The 23,784-nt window shown below is 36.9% G+C and overlaps 1 protein-coding gene across 1 annotated transcript; it reads right to left on the bottom strand.

Annotated features, from left to right (window-relative positions):
* Nucleotides 1–223: 223 nt before the first annotated feature.
* Nucleotides 224–23,771, bottom strand: SPATA9 (spermatogenesis associated 9). Its single transcript, XM_008520987.2, has 5 exons — nt 23,549–23,771; nt 23,309–23,397; nt 15,772–15,999; nt 5,289–5,384; nt 224–705 (listed from the first exon to the last, which is right to left on the bottom strand). The coding sequence occupies exons 1-5, from the start codon at nt 23,607–23,609 to the stop codon at nt 418–420; spliced, it is 762 nt and encodes a 253-aa protein (XP_008519209.1). The 5' UTR covers nt 23,610–23,771; the 3' UTR covers nt 224–417.
* Nucleotides 23,772–23,784: the final 13 nt, after the last annotated feature.

The raw sequence follows: 23,784 nt of genomic DNA, 5'->3' as shown, positions 1-23,784 counted from the left end.
ATCTCTGAAAAAGATACGTAGCGTTTTGATAGGAAGGGTTTTTTCCCTCCCAGATACATAAGTAGAAAGATACTTGAAACAAGTCTTAAATAAAAACATAAATGTATTGTAAATACACCCATATTATAAAACACAGCATAAAGTCTAACCCACCAAAGGGTACATTTTCTTGTTCATTAAAAAATATCATATACATATATTCTATAGTCATACATCATATTCATATAGTCATACATCAAGATTCGTTTTATTTTCTCTACCATATAAATACTAGAGAATGACGTTTAGTATCCCCCCTCTTTTTTTTAAAGCAGAACAGTCAGTGTATGAAAATTAGTTTCCTAATTTTGTCAGATGAACGGTCATTGGATAGATAACTCTTAAGCTCTGTTCAGTGATATTTATGTTCACATTTGCTTACTGATTCATTTCAGTTGATTGGTCAAACACAGAATGTAAAACCTGGATCTTATTACTCAACTTATTAGCAGGGAGTTTGGGGCGATCTGAAATATTGTCTGGCTTCTCCGGTAAAGACCTGTAAGGTTTTGCTTTGATTTCACCTTCAGGAAACACAGGCTCAGAAAGCACAGGTTCAGAAAAGGCATTTCTAAGATTTTCACTCTCCTCTCTGTTTTGCCTTATGGATTCTTCTTCTTGGAAAATTTTCTTTACCTTCTCCAGCACAGCATTAACACAGACTGCCTAACAAAAAAAAATTTTTGAAAAGTAAAGTTTCTTTTTAAGCTACTAAACTTATAGATAAAAAGTCCAATAAAATGTTCAACATGAAGTCATTGATGTGCATATTCTAATAGAGAAGTACTTCCATTCAGGAACCCCTGGCACATGATAAACAGCAGGAGATTGAGTCCTTGTTCTGTATATACTACACCACAGTCTAGAAAGAAAATTAAAACCTAGTATGCTTCAATAAAGACATGCTTTACATCTTTTTTCCCCAATTCATTAGATGTTTTGCATCTTTATCCTCTGATTTAATTAAATGAAACATTTTCTGAGAGACAGAATTTGTCCCCAAATTCTGGTAATATCTCAAAGTATTTTTTTCTCCCTCGACTTTGCTTATACCTATATGTACAACTGGAGGGCACAAACATTTTTGTAAACATTTGGTAAGCCAGTAGATCAATGATTTCTAAGCAAACGTGATCCAATTTCCCTCAAAAAATGCCATTCAGTACTTTTAAGGAGGAGTGTCAAAACAAAACATATAGAGAAAAATAACTTCAAAGATTGATAATCACTAAGAACTGTATCTGTTAAACTTAAGTTTACTAATGATGAAGATGATAATGCCAAGTATTTAAGGCAAGCAACAAGAATAATAAAATCCATGAAATATGAGAAGACCTATACGAGCTTATTTTACCAAAGAGATGCCTCTAGGTGACATAATAAGCTATAAACACTTAGAAGATTTGCCTAAAGAGGGTAACAGAGAACAGATTGAGGGCCTGAGTTTGAACAACCTCAATTTCCTCCTGACCGCCTGCTGCCTCCTCTCCTGCCTGCCTCCCACTGTAGAATGCGGGAACACCAGATGCTTTCCTTCACTTCCCTGCAGTTAGTGTGTGGCCATATTCTGGCCAACGAAATAAAATATGTCTGCTGAAGAGGTTAGGAAGGATTTTTGGGAAAGTTTTTCCTCCTATACAAAAGAAAGACTATCTTTTGCCTCTACCTATGCCCTCCTTCCTGCTTTGGACACTGATATGGATGTGATGCCTGAGCATGAGGCAACAAACCAAAGGACCAAAAACAACAAACAGGATGGCAGAAGAGAAAGATGGAAAGGTCCTGGGTCCGTGATAACGTGTAGATCCACTGTACAAACCAGGGAACTGCCTAACCCCAGACTTCTAGTTAAGTGAGATATTTAAATGTCTATCGATTAAGGCACTGTCAGGTATTTTTTGTTACTTGCATCTGGGTATATCCAAATCTAGAGCTATAAACCTTGATGTCCATCACTTCCAGTTACAAACTGCTTCATCCATTTATCCCAAATATGATCATTTTCTATCTATGCCATGCTGTTAAAAAAGGTTGGGAAGCCTTATCCTATTTGATACATTTTTTCTTCTCCCACCTACAAAATTTTTTCTGTGCCCATTCTAACCACTTCTGTGTCAGTCTCAGAAAATGAAGGGTCTTGATCAAAGTCAGTATCTCTTTTCTTGCTTTTAACCTGTACCCTACCATCTTCTCTGTCAATTATTCCCTACCTCTTCAACTTCTCCTTCTTGACTGCCTCTTCCTCTGCACCCTGAAACATGCTCAAGTATCTCCTATCCTAAAATTTAAAAATTAAAAATTCCTGGGGCCCTGTTTCCCTCTTGACTGCTACATCCTCTCTCCTTTCTTGATCAAACAAGAGTCTACATTCTGCTTTCCATTTTATCATCTCTTTACTCCAAAGCCTGCTTATTTTTGTCTTCCTTATCCCATCATACCACTGAAATAGTTCTCAAGGTGGTTAACTCCAGCATCTTTACAACTAGATCTTATGGACACTTTTCAAATCTTTATTTTACTTGACTTTTTCTGCTTGTATTTGACACTCAACCACTCACAACTTCCTGAGTCTCTATTTCCTTGACACTGTTTCTCCTGATTCTCTTCTGACTTTTCTGATCGTTGTCTCCTTCATAGATTTCTTCTTAGCTCACGTTAAATGTTGCTGTTCTTCACATTCCTGTCAACTTTCTACTCTTTTCACTTGGCATGATTCCAACTTAACTTCCACCTTATATATTATTGACTTCTAACATATATGTTATTTGCTTTCAAAATACCATAATTCCAGCCCTGACCTCTCCTGGGCCTTGGACGCATATATGACCAGTTACCAGGTCACCAAAAATTGTTTATGTTACCGATTTAGAAAGTTTATGGTGTGACAAATCATGTGAGATGATTTCAAAAGCCTTTGAGAAATCAGTGTTTAATTTTGCTTTTAGTCTAGTTTGTTTTAGTTTCACCTTAGCCAATTCATCCCACCCATTTTTTGCAGCATATTTGCGTCCTAGTTCAGTTGAATGTCAATTCTGTATGAGATTCACATTTAAGATACTGAGCACATCTCAATAATTTAAAACACTTCCAAAATATTTATTTGATAAATTCAGTTTTTTTAAAAAAAAACTGTAAATATGTTTAAAAGTAAGTTCTTTTGCATTCTTTTTTTTTCAAGGATGTCTTGGCTATTCTTGACCCTTTGCATTTCCCTATAAATTTTAGAATAAACTAGTCAACTTACATACACTTGCTCAGATTTTCATTGGGACTGCACTGAATCTATAGATTATAGGAAAAAGTTAATCTTTATTATTGTGTGTTTCAATATGATCAAAAAATATTAACAAAAATGTGTAAGACCTCTATCATAAAAATTAAGAGAAATGAAAGAGGACCTAAGTAAATAGAGGGATATAGCATGTTCATGGATTGGAAAAAGGACTTATGCTACCAGTTATCAAGACTTATTATAAAGCTCCTGCAAATAATACAGTGTTGAATTGGTACAAGAATAGACAAATATATCAACTGAACAGAATGGAGAGTCTCTAAACAGATCTACATATATAAGGATACTTAATTTATGACAAAAGAGGTGTTCTTGGGCACTAGGAAAATGTCTCCTCCCCACCAATAAATTGAGTTGGCTCAGTTAAGATTCTAATGGAGGAAAAATTTGACCCTTGCCTCATACCGTTTCCAAATGGATTATAAATCTAAGAATGAAAGGTAAAATAATAAAGCTCCTAGAATATATCAGAGGGTGTAGTTTCACGACCTTCAGTGTAGATCAAGATTCCCTAATTAAGACAAAAACACTTAACATAAAGGAAAAGATTGATAAATTGGGATACATTAAAATTAAGAACTTCTGTTTTAAAAGACAGTGCTAAAAGAGTAAAAAGGCAAGCTACAGAGTAAGAGAAATTTGCTCCTATGTCACCAAAAGAGGGCTTATTCCTGAATACATTTAAAAAGTACAAATCAATGATAAAAAGATGGACAACTTCCAATAGAAAAATGAGAAGAGACTTCAACAGAAATTCAGAAAAGATTATATCCATATGTCCAATTAATATATTAAAAGGTACTCAATCTCATTAATAATCAGGGAAATTCAAATTAAAACCACAATGTGATAAATACTACATACCACAAGAATGACTAAAATGGAAAAATTGACAATACCAAGTGTCAGTGATTATACAGAGCAACTGGGACTCATAATCTGCTGAGATGAGTTGCTAAAACCATTCTGGAAAAATGCTTGGCAATATCTACTAGAGATGAACACATGCATATTCTATGGTCCAGAAATTTCACCAAAACATATGTATGAGTATATTCATAGCAACTTTATTCACAATAGCCAAAACTATAAATAATCTAAATGTTCAACAGTAGAATGGATAAATAGTAATGTATTCAATCAATGGAATACTACACAGCAATGAAAATCAACAAACTACTGCTACAGGCAACAAAGGACTGAGTCTCACAATAATAATGTTGAGCAAAATAAGACAAATACAAAATAATATATAGTATATGATTTCATTTACATACAATTCAAAACTGTCTATTGTATTAGAAGTCAAATAGTGGTTGTCTTTATAGAAGAGGTCAGTGATTGTGAAGAAAGCAAGAAAGAGGCTTCTAGAATGATGTTAATGTTTTGTTTCTTGACCTGTGTGGTACATAGATTAATAGATTTTGTGATAATTCTTCAAGCTATGTACTTTCTCTTTGTATGTTCTGCTTTTTTTAAAAAAAGTAAAGTATAAATGGCAATGGATTAAAAGAAAGTAACCCCTTAAAATTTATAAAATCCTTTATATGTTTGTCATGCTTTTTAATGAACACTTTTGAATTACAGTGCTTGTAATTCAAAATACATTAATATTTGTGTTCCCCAAAATCATAGACCTAAATGATGGAATAGGGAACTTTAGTCAGCCATGGCACAGTGGTTGAAAGAAAACAACTGTAGCTAAAGGAAAAAAAAAAACAAAATGTTTTTACCAAATGTTAATAAACTTTATAAAAGTAAATAATTTTAGTTATTTAAGCAAATCAGTTTTTGGTGGATTGATATGGCTCCTCAGAAAAGTAAACTTTTAATGTAAAATTATTTTGTGTAACAATAGAATAGTACCTTGGTTTATGAATGGACTATACAGTATATCTTTAACGTTATGTAAAATAAGTATATTTGTTTCTAGGTTCTACTAATTTTCTTAACTTACCAAATAAATTAGTACTGCATATGAAGCATATATTAGGCTAGTTAAAGCAGTCTTCGCTGGAAAGGAAATGATTTCAAACAAAGAACCCTTTCTGACCTGCAAAAACAGAAAAGAGGTTTTTTTAAAACAAAAGTTTTCATTGTTACAATGTTAAATTTTACAACGTTATCATAAAATGAGAATTTACATATTTCTGAAGAAAGTCATCTACTTTAGATCTGTGTGGGGTTTTTTCACATTCTGAAAATATATTAGTTTATTTTTCTCCTTTTACAAAAAGATACTTTCTTTTCCTAATCAAAACCTATGTCAAATCTAAAAAACCTTGCATTTTAAAATCTAAATTATTTTAACTTTTTTACATTTACCAAGTGTGCTCACTAGAGGGTGCCACTGTGCATCTTAGAAAAACAGTCTTTTGTTTGTTCAAATTCGTGTAATCATCCTTTACTAAATTATTCACTTCTTCAATTAAGCAAACAGCAATCAAAATACTGAGCATTTCCTAGGGATTAATGACCTGCTTGGAAATGTTAATCATGAGACTGCTGAAGGCCAGCATTAAACTTAGATGATTATTAAGCTTCAGGAAATGCTCTGTGCTCACATCCAGCATGCTTTTTTGAAACACAGAGGTTTACACCAATAATGAATTCGTCTCTCAAGTGTTTCTAGTTTCTTGTAATAGAAGGTGTCCCTGCCTCAAACATAATTGTATAATATATTCAGTTTAAGGGAACTATACTCTTTTACAGGACACTCCTGTTGCTTTGAGCAGGTTATGAAATGAAGACATTAAGAAAAATATTCCTCTCCCATTCGGCAGTGAAGTGGCAGCTAGCCATTCTCCTCTGAAGTAAGAGCCAAGCCACTCAATGCCTTCAATAACTCCCCAAACGTATATAGGCTGTTACTCATAAAATCATGTAATTGCACAGTAAAAATGCACACAAACTAGAACAGTATGTACTTGTTCATTGAAAGCTTTTAACATTCGAAAACTGAAACAGTGATAGCAGAATAGTTAGGTAAATTATGCTATATCCACTCAGTGGTATATTGCAGCCTTTTAAAAGGTGCTTCTGAAGAACGTGTGATAACATTTTATTGAACAAACATTTATATGGTACTGTGTGCCAAGTCCTGTTCTAAGTGTTTGTTGTAGTATACTCAGTTTTTACTGATATATTACTCGGTTTACTTACTGATGCCTCTACTGAATGAAGAACACAATTGCCCACCATAATTTCCCTTCTTTCCTCTTAAGTGATTTATGGAATGCCGAAGCCAAGAATACTATTTAGCCTAGTAGCTAAGAGATGGTGGGGTGGGAATGGAGGAGTGAGGGGGTTTCCTTCCTATTCCCTACCTTTCAGGCCATATCAACTAAATATAGGGATAGGTAGGGGCAGTTTTGGCCCACTCTCTCCATAAGTCAGTCTGGAAAGTTTCCCAGAGTTCATGGCTTCTGGAAAGAGTTTCCAGGAAATGAAGCAGCTGCTGCTTTTTCCCTCTTGCAGAAGAGTCAAAATGATAGCATGCCTTTGAATCCCACTGTTAGCCTACAGGGAGACAAACATACATGTACAGAGCAGGTGCTAGGAAGGAAAGCAGTACACTCCAACAAAATGCCTCCTAGCGGGGTAAGATTCATGAGTTTGTGAATATATGGATGTAAGTGGGAGTCCATAGTCAATCATTGATAGGCCACATACAATCAAAATAGAAGTGTGTCTGCATGCGTGAGAAGTTACTCTGTTTCTGTTTCACTGCATCTTTCTTTCTTTTTCAGAGTTTGTCCCTCACCTAAAAGTAATTAAAACTGATTGGTTTCAAAATGAATTATATACTTGATACACTTTATGCTTCTAAATGATGAATCTGTATATTGCCTAAGGGTCACTTTTTCACCATTTTAATGCTTTTAATAAATACTTGCTATTCCCATAACAAATCATCCCCATAGAAAATAGATTTCCTCTAAAATTTATGTGGCTACTAGAAGTAGCCATTTTTCAATTTTATGACTTATTTGCAATACATGTTTTTCATATTATAAACCATGCTGTTTCATTTTTGGCTTGTTATGAGCAGGAATAGTTTATGGTAAAAACTGAGATAAATAAACAGGAGAAATTTTGGTAAATGGGAGGCTTTATTTAGATTGTCTTGACCTATTTCAAAAATTTTGCCTTAACCTTGTTGTTATATTAATTTTATTTGCATATTTAAAAGTATCTTTGTATCAATATTATGCTTATATATTCCTTTTTTGAGTTTGGTAATATTAACATAAAAAATATATGGATATTTCAACAGTAAAAACATTTCAGTCTTTAAATTTCTCCCATATAATTTTGTGTTCCACTTCTTCCACATAATTTTGATTGCCTTATCTCATAAAAGAAGTATCTGTAGGGGCCGGCCCCGTGGGCGAGTGGTTAAGTTCAGGTGCTCTGCTTCAGTGGCCCAGGGTTTCACTGGTTTGGATCCTGGGCATGGACATGGCACTGCTCGTCAGGCCATGCTGAGGCGGCATCCCACATGCCACAACTGGAAGGACCCACAACTGAAATATACAACTATGTACTGGGTGGATTTGGGGAGAAAAAGCAGAAAAATAAAAGATTGGCAACAGTTGTTAGCTCAGGTGCCAATCTTTAAAAAAAAAGTATCTGTGTTCATCTTATTTTCACTAATAATGAGGTAAATCACAAAAAAACAAACTATAAGCAGTTTAGAAAATAAAGATCTACTTATAGGTGACCTGCAGCTTGGAGAATTACCAGGCCCAACTTAGTTTATGTTGTCCAAAACCAGCTTGATGAAGGCCACCAGGGGAGTAATAAGGGAAAGCCTAACTCAGTGATTCACAAATAATTGTTGCAAGGAGGAATGACTGCTGTTAATAGGTCCAGAAAAAAATGTTCCCCATAAGACTGGGAAAGCTACATGACCATGTCTTTGCTTAGCAACCCACAATACCCATGAGCACAGGAAAGACTCCTAGCAGTCCACAGTAAAGAGAGTGATTTGACTTTGTTTATCCCAGTATTAACATCCTGTGGACACTTGTTCTTGAATAAGCTTTTAATCAGGTGGTCCTGTAAAAGCTCAAATGTCCCAACCTCTTGGCCAACCTGGAGAAGTATGTCTTCAAGATTCCAGGGGTTCTGCTTTCTAGGAATTGTTCTTTTTTTTCCAGGTCTTGAATTACACCACTCAAAGTAGCCTCGTGGCAGGTCCATCAAAGACTTACAAAATATCCTGATATTTGTGAGGCTTACAGTTTAAACCCCAAAACGGAGTCTGCCTTGGAGGGTTGGGGGTGAGGAAGAAACTTTACTTAGATAAGCCTCTGACCTTCATCCTGAAAGAGGGAGCACAAGTTCACTGAGATCCACCTATGGCACAGGCATATTAGTGATTTTGCCCATATCTTGCCTACACCACTCCACAATGCCTATACAAAGTAGAAACAGTCATCTCTAATGCCACTATAAGGAAGATTCTCACAGGAAGAGCTCCTGGTTCTGTGGCCCCGCATTGGCCTGCCAAAGTCAACAACCGTGTGTGGGAGCTGACGCATCTTGGCTGAGGTCAGCATTCAAGCTGATAATCTAGGTCACTGCAGCCTAGAACAGCTGCAAGCGTCACTCAGCCAGGCAGCTTACAAAGCTAAGCAGATGCACCAGTCTGTAAGTACTGGTGCCAGGGATGTTGAAAACCACCAGGAAATCCTCTGTTCAGAGTTTTCCATTCCTGAGGTCCGTTTAGAACTAGCACACATATTGCTATAATCTCAACCCTGCAAAACCTGGAAGGGTTTGAGGAGGCAACCAGACTCAGCACCCATAGAGCTAGGTGCAAAGGAAGTCCCTTTTAACAAGATAGCTAGCTGGAGAGGCCCGACTCCAACTCTCTGTGCTCATGTCACAGCAAGCCATCAGAATCTCTTCAGGTCACTTGTATAGGTTGGGTCTTTGGGTAGTTCATATTTGGCACAATATCTTTGAATATGCTAAGATATATAGGACATGCTCTAGAGATAAGCATCCAACCAAAAAAGCCTGAGTGGATTATCAAGGGAGCTCCCGTGACAGTGTCCATTCTCTAATATCTAGAGGAAATAATTACCCTATGCTTCATCTCAGACCACATGAAATGGCTGAAGCACTATCCTAGTTAGAGTCAGTGTCCTAATGAAAATGCTCCTCAATTCCATGTTCTTAAGGAAGGTAATCTGCCTGACTGGCATTCCCAGCCACATATTATCCAACAGAGTTTTGGTAGAACCATTTAAGGTGACTAGGTACACATGCATCTTTCCATCATTCATCATCCTCAGATCAGTGACAAGACAGAACATGTGAAGAGGATCTTTGACACATACCTTCAGATAGGTTAACTAGGCTGCTTACCTTCCTACATAAAGTGATGTCCTCCATGCATCCACAAAGCACATCGCCGTGTATAGTAATTCCAGATTTCACTCCTTTTACTTCTGCACACCACAAAGTTCTGCCTTGACATTGGCAGCCTGACAATTATTGAAGGAATTCATGACGGAATCCACTCTGGGTAAGCTGAATTCTCACTATGGGAAGGCGCCATGCTGTGTACCAGGGCTGGTGTAGCTCCTTCGTGCATTGCCACTTACCTCTTGGCACATTGGTACCATGGACACACTCTGTTCATAGACCAATCCGTTGACCTCCACCACACCTCATACATTACTCTGTTGTTCCTTTGACTCTCCAGGCCATTGTCTTCACTATTCATACTTCTATTTCTGTCCTCACTGAGACTTTCAGATTTGAAATGTGTTGTTTTCTTCCTTGCTGCAACTTAGTTTCCTCTCAGTGGCAATTCTGATTCTCCATTCTAGCTAATACATACTACCCAAGTATAGCTCAGGGCCAATCTTCCTCACACACACACACACACACACACAAATCCAAAAGAAGGAATAAGGAGTAGGCAAAAGAAAAATCATATTACCCAAGTAGCTTTTTCCTACTCCTAACCCTCCAGGACCCCGAAACCTCTGACTTGGGACTGTTCCCACTCGTCTCACTCCAGCCATATGAAACTACTTACATTTCCTAAATAAGTCACACTCTCTCTTGCCTCAGCATCTTAATATACACTGTTCTCTTCCTGGAATGATTCTCCTATTTCTTCATCTGGCTAATTTCTCCTCTTTCAAGTCTCAGATCCAGTGTCACCTTCTAGAAAGCCTACACTGACTACTCTTTGGAATTACATGCCCCTCACTGACACTTCCATAGTACGCTTTGCACACTTTGATCATGCCCTTGCTATACTCCACTGACATCCGATCATCCCCACAGTCCACAGGGCAAGGGGAGACATCGATGGATCCCTAGTACCTAAACTAGTGATTTTACAAGTCATGTGTTCATTAAATATTTGTTGAATGAATGAAAAAGTAGAATTATACTTCACTTATATCCAAAATGAAGTGTAACCATCTTATATTAAAATTTGTAAAAGATAGTAAGAAGTAAGGCTGAAGGACATCTGGTTCCAGCGACATGGCAATCTGAGCTAATGTGGAACCCCTATAAATTCTAAAAAATACAAAAAACCCTAGAAATTCTACGTAAAATCAGACTCCAAAAATTTAATACAAGACTGATAAATGTGTGAGCTTATGTTCCAAGAATTTGGGGATGTTATTTACCCTGAAATAATGGCTGAGAGCTTGAGTTTTACTAGAGACTGGAGATGAGCCTTGGGGCACCTGCGGTGAGGATTGGGCCTCTGCAGAGCTGCAATCTCAGTGAAGATGGGACTAGAAGAACTGCACCCACCAGTCCAGGATGAAGGTCAGGAAGCTGGTCCCCACCAGGGGCTGAACCCCTGGAGACAAGCAAAATCCTCCAGAGGGACAGTTCCACCACCAAGGCCAGAAGAGATTTCTATTTGTTTGTGTGTGTGTGTGTGTGCGCGAGGAAGATTGTTGCTGAGCTAACATCTGTGCCAATCTTCCTCTATTTTCTGTGGGATGCCGCTGCAGCATGGCTTGATGAGTGGTGCTAGGTCTGTGCCCGGGATCCGAACCTGCAAACCCCAGGCTGCCAAAGTGGAGCATGGGAACTTAACCACTAGGCCATGGGGGCAGCCCTGGAATTTCTTTCTTTCTTTTTTTCTTTTTTTAAATCCCCATTTAAGAAAAACTTTCAGTTAAAAACAAACAAACAAAAAGAAACAACAAAGGAAATTATCTGCTGTGAATGAGACAATACAGATCACAATAGTCAGAATAGCATCCCCAAATATCTCAAAGAATAATCTTTAAAAAGACCATAAATATGTTTAACATAATTAAAGATATTTTTTAAAAGAAATACACCTGTAAAAGATGCTTTGAAAAGAAAATAGTGGAAATTTGAGGGGAAACACCAAATAGAACTTCTAGAAATTATAACGTTTGAAATTTAAAATGCATTGAATAAGTAAAAGAGCATGTTAGATACAACTGGAGAGAATTGGTTAACTGGAAGATAGAGCAGAGGAAATTATTCAGAATGTATCAGAAAGAAAAGGAAAATATGAGGAAGGTAAATAGGAATAAAGAACAAAATGAGAAGGTCCAAAGTATGTTTACCAGGCATTCTAGAAGAAGAGATTAGAGAAAATGAGTAAAGGGCCAATATTGAAAGAAATAACAGCTAAGAATTTCCCAGAGTTGAAGAAATTATGCTCAGATTCAAGAATCACAATGATTCAAAAAAAAGTGTACCCATTCGGAAAAGCATTTTGATGACAGTTAATAAAATTGAAGACGTGCCTCCCTCACGACCCAGCAACCCCTCTGCTGGATGTACACCTGGAGGATGTCTCAGACACACAGAGAAGGAGTCATTTAAAACAGTGTGCACTGAAGCACTGTTCCTAATACAAAAAATTTGGAAACTAAATTGTCCATCTGTCCAGTAACAGATAAACTGTGGATTATCTTTTCTTACAAGGGAATACCATAAAGAAGTTAAAGTAGTAAATTATAGCTACATATATCAAAAAATGTTGAGTGAAAAAGGAAGTTTCAGAAGGATAGGTACAGTATAATGTCAATTACATAAATTTTAAATATGCATAGAATAATAGATGCATACAAATTTAGTGAAAATATAAACGTATGCATGGAAATGCTCACATCAACTTTAGGATAATGATTACCTTTGGTAGGGAAAAAAGAAGAGATCTGGGCATGGTTAATTACATTTCTTTTTATAAAGGAGATATCTGAAAGCAATATGGCAATATATTATTACCAGTTTAAATTTGAGTGGGGCTTCTGACAAACTATCTTTTATATATCTTGAAATATTTTATGATAAGAATTTTAAAAATTAAAGCTAGATCCTAAGATAATTAGAACAAGAGCAAAAGAGAAGAGATTTCACAGGTCTTGATTCTGAATCGATGTCAAAAGAGACAGTCATACCTTGAGGTTATTATGCTAAGTGAAATAAGTCAGACGGAGAAAGCTAAATACCGTATGATTTCACTTGTACGTGGAGAGTAAAAAAACAATGACAAACAAACACATAGATACAGAGAATAGACTGGTGGTTACCAGAGGGGAAGCGGGGAAGTGGAAAGGAAAAGGAGTAAAAGGGCACATTTGTACAGTGATGGATGGCAACTAGACTTTGGGTGTTGAACACGATGTAGTCTATACAGAAGGCTAAATATAATGATGTACTGAAATTTATGAAATGTTATAAATGAACATTAACTCAATTTAAAAAAATTAATTGAAAAGAAAAGACAGTCACAGTCAGCAATATGGACCTTGGACAAATCACTTAATCCCTCAACCTGTTTCTTTCATCTCAGGTTCTTGGAATAAGTTATCACAACTAAGCTCTAAATGTATCTGTGAAATTCACTGTCAGTCAAGGCAAAAAGGCAAACTCTGTATTTTTTAGTTTTCATTATTGGATTAAAAAAACAAATTCAACTGGAAAGATAGATTATTTTTCTGCCACAGAATTTTCATGAATATGGGGAGACAATCCTCCATGGACGTGTCTCATTCCTGTGCAGATTGGGCCTTCTGAGCGAAGGGCAAGGTTGAATAGCAAATAGCTTTGGAGGCTAGAGAAAGTATATTTCTCTGGTGAGATCTAGAGATGTACCTCCCAAGACCTGCCACAGGGCACAAAAGATAAAGCCTTCTCCTTCCCCTCCAGAGACATTTGCTTTCTCTGTCTCTTTCTTGGAGGCTGGGCAGATGTGCCAGCATCCCTATAAAAAGCTGAGTCTCCTCATTTACGGGTTCCTCTCCTGTGGTGCAATTTACTACACGCACAGGTAACATCTGGCTCTCATCACATTGCCCCATGGGAACTGAGGTGTAGGGAACTGACACAAGATATTGCTCTGGCTGCTGCTTTTGCTGTGAATAATAAACAATCTGTATCTCTGATTCAAGGGTCTTTTGTCTTTCTGTCAGTGTGTGTATTTGTCTAACTGTGGCAGGCTAACTCCTTAGCTTATAAATAATGTAAAAATCTCAGATCCTTCACAGTTCTGACTTAGCAAAGAGGAGCAAAAAGAAAGATTCTGAATAACATAATGGACAGTGTCTCTAAACATGATTTCATAATAAATACAGAAATATTCGTCAAAGGACACTTCTTATATTAACCCTCTATAAAAACTATGGGTCTAACAATGCAAGGAAGGAAACTTCAAGGCAAAACATTAGATTCAGAAAGATTTTTCCAGTGGGACTTTAAGATAATACAGTTCAACTATGTTTCTTTTTGATTATCTAAAGATACAGGAATAAGGTTTATAGTGCTTAGAGAATCCAGTGGTTAACAAACACAAACAATTTTTTACTTTCTCAAACATCGAGTATTATAAGCAAGCCTTTTATAAATGCTGTCTCAGGCAATTCATAGTTGCAATATCTGATGATTTCTGGAAATGTCAAAATCTTTGATTAAAGAAAGATTCCTACGTAATGGATATTTTGTTGATTTTAGCCCTCCATCATCCATTTTCTAATCTTCTTGAAAAAATCCAGATTTTTGTTTAAGGATTCATCCTTTCCCCATTCTCAAGTTATATGGTCTGGAGGGGGCTCCAACCTCCACTCTAGGGATGAAGCAGGTAGTCTGGTCCTAGGTCAGTCAGCGCATGCCATTTCCCTGGTTTAGAGGTAAGCCACTCTCCAAGAGTGAGCCTCAGGACTTGGCCAGGAATGCTGGGTCAAGGACTCTCAGTCTTTTCTGCTGTAATAGAACCTGGAAGGATGCAGCCCTGGGAACAGCTGCAAATCATCTTGACCGTGAAAGGAAAATCAGTCTAAGAATGGAGTCAACAGAGAAAGCATAGCCAGGAGATGGAAGGAGAGAAACAGGATCCTGAAAGCATATTTGAGTACCTATAGCCAACTGTGCCTGAAACCATAACAACTCTGAATTGTTCAACTACATGAACTAATACATTTCCTTTTTTTGCTTAACTCAGTTTGAGCCGGGTTTTCTCTGCTTTCAAGAAAAGAGTTAAAATTAATTCACTCTGGTGTTTAGATGCCTGACTTGCAAGATTCTGAACCTTTTGTAGCAAACATTTAGGACACTTTGAACAATGCCCAGATTGAAAAACCCAGAGTTCTGTGCCATAAAGTTTAGAAAGAAAGAAATTGGTCCTGAAAAAGTTTAAGAGCTGTCATCCTTAACAAAATATAACAGAGCTTCAATAAAACAACATAGAACATGTAATCTGAAATATACGTGGATGTTGATGTGTCTATCAATATGTAGTTATAATTAAATATACTCGATATGTTATGTCAAGCAAAGATTATCTTGGAAACATAACAAGGTTATGGGGAAAAGGAAACAAAACACAATCATTTTTAAGGCTTGTTGTAGGATTGGTTTTAGGTTTGACATAAGTGATAATTTGCATGCTTATATTTAGGTTGAACAATTTGAAGTTGACAGTTTCATATAGTTCAATCAAATAACAAGGTAGAAAAAAAAAATCGACATTACTTCCTCTCTCAGATTTTTTTAATCCAGAGAACATGCTATTTTGAAAAAGGTCCAACCATTCATTTCTCTTATTCAACTATTCTTGTTTTACATGTAGGGCAACTAAATATGCTACATTTTCATTTTTCAAATCTTTTTTTTTTTAAAGATTTTATTTATTGCCTTTTTCTCCTCAAAGCCCCCCAGTACATAGTTGTATATTCTTCGTTGTGGGTCCTTCTAGTTGTGGCATGTAGGATGCTGCCTCAGCATGGCTTGATGAGCAGTGCCATGTTGGCTCCCAGGATTCGAACCAACAAAACACTGGGCCACCTGCAGCGGAGCGTGCGAACTTAACCACTCGGCCACGAGGCCAGCCCCCTCATTTTTCAAATCTTTTAATTTCAAAACAGTTCCCTAAAAAGGGGTCCATAGTTTGTGCAAATGCAATATTCACTTACCTGCGTGTTATAGAGGGGTTGCTTTGGGGCATTAACTTCCCTCAGCAGGCGATGAGATATGTCCCTTAACTCTAAAAGTCTGCAAGCAAGCTGAGGCTGCAGAAGTCTGGCCACTGATTTGGAGGATCTGGAGATGCTGTTTAATCCTTGAAGGAATGTTCCTCGGTTGATCTTGGCTAAAGCGACAGCCATTCTGATTTTGGATGTTTTTTGCATGGGTTCTCTTTTCTGGAAAATAAGCCTTTGAAAAGTGACTGATGTGTGATTCTCCAGTGCACTATTAAAATCTACTTCAGGCAGAGACCGAGTACCACATAACTGAACATTGTGCATGGTCCCATGCATAAACTCTGGGTCCAATCATTACATCCCACACCCCATACAATTCAATGATTCCCCCATGAACTTAAATCTTTATATGCATATATGATTTTTTCCTTAGGATAAATATCCAGAATTTAAGTTACTAGTCTGAAAATATAAACTTTTCATTTTTCTCTCTGGGTTTATTTAGGTTTTGCAATGATTTTTAAAGACCTCCTTCAAAAGTAAACAATTCTTATTCAAACATTATTCAATGTTTGAATTATTCAAACAATTCTTATTAAAAACTTATATTTTCCAGGTTTACTTAAAAATTTTTAAATAATAAAATATAGCATACAGACATAATACACACAATGTACAAATTACTTTAAATTTTTAAATGATGAGATACAGCATAGCTAATGCTTTGTACAATTTAAAGAAAAATAAAAACAAATACCCTATATACTAACTAACAAGCTTAAGAAAATTTTACTTCTAAAAACGTCTATGAGAAGTCTGATAGAAAAAAATTGTGGCATTACCAAAACACATGACATGTAGTTCTTTTTCTGCTTTTCCAGAAAGTAAACCACAGGGAAATCACTTACAATGTGGTTAGACTGCATTCCAGGCAACAGACAAGTATAGTTTCCATTATTCATTTAAGAAATTTTATGGGCTATTCTGGCTCTTTAGTGTAAAACTTGGGGGAAGTATTGGTTAATGACACCAGTAAGCAACTTTGAATCTCTATTTGTTGAGTTCAAACATAAAAATACAAAAAATCTTTTAAATGGATTTTTTGTTTGACAATGACATATTTGCTGAAAGCTAACATGCTGTATATTTCTTTAAAATGCCTCAACTTTTATTCTGAAGTAACGATTTTATTGGTGCTGTTCTTTTCATCAAAGTTCAGCACTTTTCTTACAGTTCAGCTTTTATCATTGGAGATAACCAAAAACTGTTTTAGCCTGTCAATTAGGATGTGCTTCTGCAGCACCTAGTGTCCTATTGTGGTTTAATCTATTAACTTGATTGGAAAAGTCCCACTAGCCTGCCTGTGGTCTCAAACTTCCACATCAATACTGACAGTAGACAATGCAGTCTAAATTGTGGGCTGCTACAATTGTTACCATTCCAAGCCACTTTAGAGCACAGAAATCCTTACGAGCAGTTATATGGTACACAGAACAAACAAAACAACACGCAAGTGCAATCACTTGATATTATTATCTACCCTGGTTGCCAGAGCACACACAGTGGGGAGAGAAACATTGTCTGCAATATCCAAAGCTCCTGCACAGAGATTCAATTTCTCTTGTGACCTTGTTTCACTTCAGTGCCTCTTCCTCCCGACTCCCCCTCAAGGTGGAGCAGCTAGAAGAAATTTGGTTTTACTTCTGATTACATTTTACTGTGTTTTCTCTCATTATAATTTATAACCATAAGGCGAGGGTCATATTGCCGGGGCAAACAGGAGTGGGATATGCGCAGTTCCCCTTTTGCCGAAACCTCATCTACGTGGTCATTCAGTGTTTTAGGGACCCTTCATTTTTGTAGTTGCAAAACATGAACATTCTTTAGTTTCTCTCTCCTTATTTTGGAAGTTTCTCCACAAAATCTTGGCAATCTGTACATGTTGGCCTGGAGTCACCGACTTTACACATGTGTTTCCATTAACCGATCTTGATCCATTCCCTCAAACAGTATACTAGATTGATCCATTCAGCTTTCCCCTCTTTTTCACAAAACTGTCTTTCTCATGTTTTATCTCTGTAGAAAAATAAGCCTATTTGTAATTGACAATCTCTTAAAACTCTCTTGGAGGGTTCACATAATTTGTGTTGACCAAAATATAACATTTTTTATAAGCAATATTTTTAAAAATTCAAGTGTGCACTACAATAATTCTTTAGGGCTCTTGGTGTTATCTTTCTCATTTTAGTCTGGTCATAAATTATGGCTTTTTTCCAACAGACCCAATCTGTTCATAATTAAATCTTTGTTTCCCTTTAATGGTGAAATGGTTATAATTTGACAACTGTGCTTCCCTTCAAAAATGCTTTCCATTTTTTTTTTTTTTTATTCTTTCCTAGGTACCTCTCAAAGAATTAATACCTCTGACAACAAAATGTTTCTGACCACCTTATTTTCCCTCCCACAAAAAACAGAATCAACTTGCTTCCAGGAAGACCATTATGGCTTTTAAGAAGAATAGTATTAGAAACTAAATCTGGGTAACAGGTGCATGTTCAGTGGTTCTTTGTAGCTCTGGGAATAGGAAGGTGACAACAGAGGAGAGGCTACTTCCATTCCTTTAGATGCAGAATGAGATGTTCTTTTTACGAAAAGTCACCAGTTTATGACGGTGATTCCAATTCACTCTTACCTTCAGTGAGTTACTTCTTGAATTGGCTCTAGTAGAAACATTTTTCAGTAAAAGAGTTTTTCCCTTTTTTTGAGCTACCAGCTTTTCCTTTTTGTATACCATCTATGCTATATATTTTCTTACCAAACCATGTATGTAAATTTAAACGTTAACCCCAAATTAAGAAGTCCTCATTTCTTTTCCCTTTTTCTTTTTTGGACTCTTGACCTAAGCAGCCTGGACTTGTTTGCAAAGTGTGCAAGTTCAGATGATTCTTTTAGTCATCATCAAAATCTGAGCACATCACCAAATGTCAGAAAAGAAATTCCTACTCCCAACCACCAACACCTCAGAGACACACATAGGTACTTAAAGACCATTTACCAAAAGAAACTTAGCATCAGGTAATCCAATTGGTTTGAGAATTCTGCTCCAGATTTCTCTTTTAGAGCTCCATTCTTCGAATACATATTCTGCTTTCCCTTTTTATTTTCTTTTTTCTAGTGCCAAGCCCATTTCTCTATCATCTGCAGTTTTATTGCTGAACTCCAATTTCTATTACATCAGCTTTTTACTACGGTTAAACCAGCCTGTCAGCAAATCTCATTCACTTCTTTCCCTGAATAGTCCCAGAATTTGACACTTCTCACTAGCCCCAGTACCAACACTCAGTCAATCACATTTAGATAGCACCTCCTCTTCCCCAGACTAGTAAGTGGGCCTCCGCTGTCTCCCTGCTTCCACCCTTGCCTGTTCCTCAGCAAAGCAGCCAGAGAGACAATCAAAACTTATGCCAGATCATCTCTTGCTCTTCTGCTCCACGCTTCAGAGGCTTCCTGGTGCCCTCAGTGTAAAAGCTGGAGTACACACACTGGCCAGCAAGGCCCCCAAAGGCTGTCTCTTCCTTACCTTTCTGGCCTCATTCTCTCTCCCTGTCCCTCCTCACTATTTGTTGAACCTGACAGGTATACTCTCACCTCAGGGACTCTGCACTAGCTACCCGACTCGATTCCTCAAAGATGCCAAGGGTTGCTCCCTCACTTCCTTCAAGTCAATGCAAGAATCACTTTCTCACCAGGACCCTCTTGGTCACTTGACCTTAACCGTCAACTCTTCTCCCTTTCCCTAGCCCTGCTGCATATCCCTTCTCTGCTCATCACCTACCACTAACAGAATAGGTAGATTATCTTCCTTATTGTTTTTCTGCTTGGCTAGGATGTAGCTTCTAGGACAGCAGTGTTTTATATCCATTTGGCTCAGTTATCTTTCCCCAGTGCCCAGAATACTGTCTGACACATAGGAGGTGCTCAAGAAATCTATGTTAAAATGAACGAACAAAGGATATCAGAAAAATATTACAAGTTAATATTGAGAAATATCAGAGAAATATACTACATATTTAGAAATCACCCAGAAAGTTTTCAGTGTACAATGTGCTCTGTAACTTCCACAATAATGACAGTGCACCACAAGAAACAACTCACCAAAGACAAAAATATAATTATAAGACACTCTAGTTACAATCCTACTCCCATTATATTTAGAAACCCTAATACCAACACAAGAAATTTCCAGATCTCATTGGTGCATCGCCACCAGTTTTTGTCCCACGTTTAAAAAAAAAAAAAAAAAAAAAAAAGCATAGAGAATTCAGAATAGTACACTACAGATGTAGAAATCCAAATTTTTGCCTGGATTCTAATATGTTCTCTCTATAATTCCCAATTTTGAGTATACAGTTAAGTGTGATTACAGAATAAAACACATAATCACCTTTCATAACTAAAACCCACAAAAACTGACCCTATTTATGACAAAAGATTTCTCTCATTCAAGTAAAAACCACCTGAATTAAAATTTTTTAATTCTTCAATTGTAGTATGCATTTTTCATTTGTTCAAACTTAAAAGCTTAATATTTTAAAGTTCCCATATGGAAATCATTTGCAATTTGCAAGTGTAAACCTTAAAAAACTTACTTTTAACCAAAGGAAGTGGATACTGAGGGTATCAGGGTCTGGGCTAGTTGAGAAGGAGGGAGTGGAAAGTACACGACCTCAGAAGTCACGACCTCTAGCCAAGATTCTAAAATTAACTTTCCCCAGACCCAGAAAAAAATTTCCTTCAAACTTTTTAGCCATGAAGAACTATTTAATAACCAGTATTCTGAGTATATTCCTCTATAAAAATTCCACCATTGCGCCCATCAATTTTTTTTTTTTTTTTTTTTTTGCTCCAGGCCAGGAAATAAATAAATAAATAAATGCCTTTTCCTAAATAAATAAATGCCTGAAATTAAAAAAACAGAAAAAGATTTAAATACTAATCACAAAATTTAGAGATTTAAAATACAACCCAATTAATAAAGCTCTCTAATTATTCTTAAAGAAAGCCATTCCTTTCAGTATGTTTGGAAACTATGAACCATCCCGGAAATAATAAAATTTGCACCATTTACAATCTGACCTTTTAAAAACAATCTTGTTAACAACGGAGTCTTAGGATTGTTTTCTGGATAATTTATTTTTGAGGAGCAAATAACTTCAACGTGTTACAATATCCCCTAAAATACTCAGGTTTCCTGCCAATCTCAGCAACACATTCTTCAAAGTAAATGGTGGAAAAAGAACAATGTAAGCATTTTAAAATAAGACATAAAGTAACTTTAACTATGTTTATATTCTTCTCTGAGTGGGGTAAAGTTCTGTAAGTAAATGACTTCAATGAGTTGAAAATAGGAAATGAGAATTCTTCCTCTGGGATCAGAATATCAATCTATTTCAGCGTAAAGCATGCTATGGCTCTAGTGATAGTGAAGCTATGCAGAGGGTAGGAAGAAATGAAGGGAGTTGTAAAGAAAGTCGCAACTTCTTTGATTAAATAAAACCCCCATTCTCTAATGTTGACAGTGGTCAGAGAATCACAACTCAGAAGGGGCAGCAGGGCTTTCTAGGCCCGTCTCTGGCTTCCTAGGATTTACCTTGAGGCTTTCTCAATAATTCTGTCACTACTGTGCCGGACTTAACCATTTTACATCCTAGACCATACATGGTCACCTGCTCATCTCTTTCCTTAATATTCTGGAGCATAGCCAAGAAAAGTCTCCAATGTTTCAAAAGATTTTCTACCAAGACTAGGGGACTACAAAAAGGGGAAGCAACTAGACGCCACGTCTAAGATATGAAACTACAATTCCAGTTTGCCCTGTGGAGCTTTTAAGCCTTATCCTATCCTACCTAGCTGACCACCATCTGGATGCCATCTTACCACCGTGCATCCAGATTCCTATGCTTCAGTATCATCTCTCCCCAAAGTCTAGAGCCAAGACCCATGCCATTTATCCAGATTTACTTGACATTCTGGTAACATGCTATGCTGTTTCATACTTTTTGGCCTAATTGACACTGCTTCCTTTGGAATATTCTTCCTGCTCCTACCCACTTATCTTATCCCTTTCCTCAACTTAAAAACTCCTACTCATCCTTTGAGACCCAATTTAAGCATCCTTCCTCCATTAGCTTTCTCTGACCATGCTCGGTAGAGTCATTCATTCCTTTAAATTGGATATACCTCTTACCATATTCCAATGCAAGTACTTGTCTACAACTCTGTCTCCATTAGATTAAGCTCACTGACTGAAGGAATCCTGTCTTGTTTATAACTCTGTATTCCCTCTCCCCAGTCTCAAGCAATAGTATAGTATTTAGTAAATGTTTGATGCCTAGTTGTCTGGATAACTAGTTAAAGGTAGTTCTAACACCTTTCCTTTAAAATGATATACATAAGGGGCTGGCCCAGTGGCGCAGCGGTTAAGGTCCCAAGTTCTGCTTCTCGGCGGACCAGGGTTCGCCGGTTCAGATCCCGGGTGCGGACATGGCACTGCTTGGCAAAAGCCATACTGTGGTAGGTGTCCCACATATAAAGCAGAGGAAGATGGGCATGGATGTTAGCTCAGGGCCAGTCTTCCTCAGCAAAAAGAGGAGGATTGGCAGTAGTTAGCTCAGGGCTAATCTTCCTCAAAATATGAAAAAATGAAATATATAGACTTTGTGATTACTGTGTTACTCAGAGTGCTTTTTTGTTGACTTCAAGGTTTTGGCTTTGTTCCTCATACTGACATTGCCAAAAGTCCGATTTGTGGATAAGTAGATTGTTCCTGTACCATAGAACTTTACAACATATCCTATTCCAACTGTGGTCAAAATGACTGGAACAACACTTTTCCACAAAGAGCTGTGTATTTGAGTAAATTAGGTTACATGTGTCCCGTAAACAAGACGTTACTTTTTTCTGACCATGGTCTCTTCAAAATTCTCTACCTATCCCCTCTTCCTCTCCCGATATTTTATCTGTCTCAAATCCTTTTTGGAAGAGATGTTTAAAACATATGCATATGTACTTTGTTTGAATTAATAGCACTATTTTCTTTCCACGCTAAAACACATACCTATACCATATTTATCTTTCCATTGTTAAAATTCGTGTCGGTTATGTTTTTTCATTGATTTAATTGCCATAGATTTTACTTAGAGTATATCTAGGTATTTTTCTGATTTTATATTAGACAAATATAAGTAAACTACATTGCAATTGTGGCTATGAGAGAGTTCTAGATCTCTAATGGCACAGCGATTGTATTTAAATTTAATGTATCTACCTCATTTTCTTGTCCACAACCTCTCTGCTTTCCATAGATCTCTCCCAATGAATACAATTTCAAGTTTGTTTTTCTGAGGCAAAATTAATGTTTTCCTAAGCTTCAAGCACTGATCTCAAAATCAAGCATTAAATAATTGGTATGATACTAAAAATACTATAAACATTTGATAATCCTTTCAAAGTTAAGAAATCACATTACCTGATTAGACTGTGATAATCTTAGGATGGTGGGGAATTCATCTTTAAATTCATCTATAAAGTCCACGATTGCCTTCTGGATCCCCTCAACTAAGACAAAAAGAAGTTAGAGAAAAAAACTAAAGCTTAACTTTCAGTTAAGAACAAAGAACACTGGGTCCTGGGAAAGCAAGCAAACCCGAGGGGGCTTTATTCCCACTTTCCCATGCCCATATCCCCTTTAGAACAAGATTGTATATACTTCTTCCCGAAAAGTTCTTCAACACCTGCCCGCATATCCACCCAACAGGTTTTATTGGCATGATGAGTTCTTGCTTGGTTTCCTAGTGCTTGGCAAGCTTGCAGGCCTGGGCAATGCTTGTCCTGATCCATCAGGACAAGGGATGAGGGCAGCCTTCCACTCAGGAAAGCAGGCAAGGGCAGAACCTGCAGCTCACTTCTGGAATTCTTTGTTACTGCATAATGGGCCTCTGAGAA

This window comes from Equus przewalskii, chromosome 13 (assembly GCF_037783145.1).
Source record: "Equus przewalskii isolate Varuska chromosome 13, EquPr2, whole genome shotgun sequence".
Lineage (NCBI taxonomy): Eukaryota > Metazoa > Chordata > Mammalia > Perissodactyla > Equidae > Equus > Equus przewalskii.
This window is presented reverse-complemented; position numbering and strand designations above follow the sequence as displayed.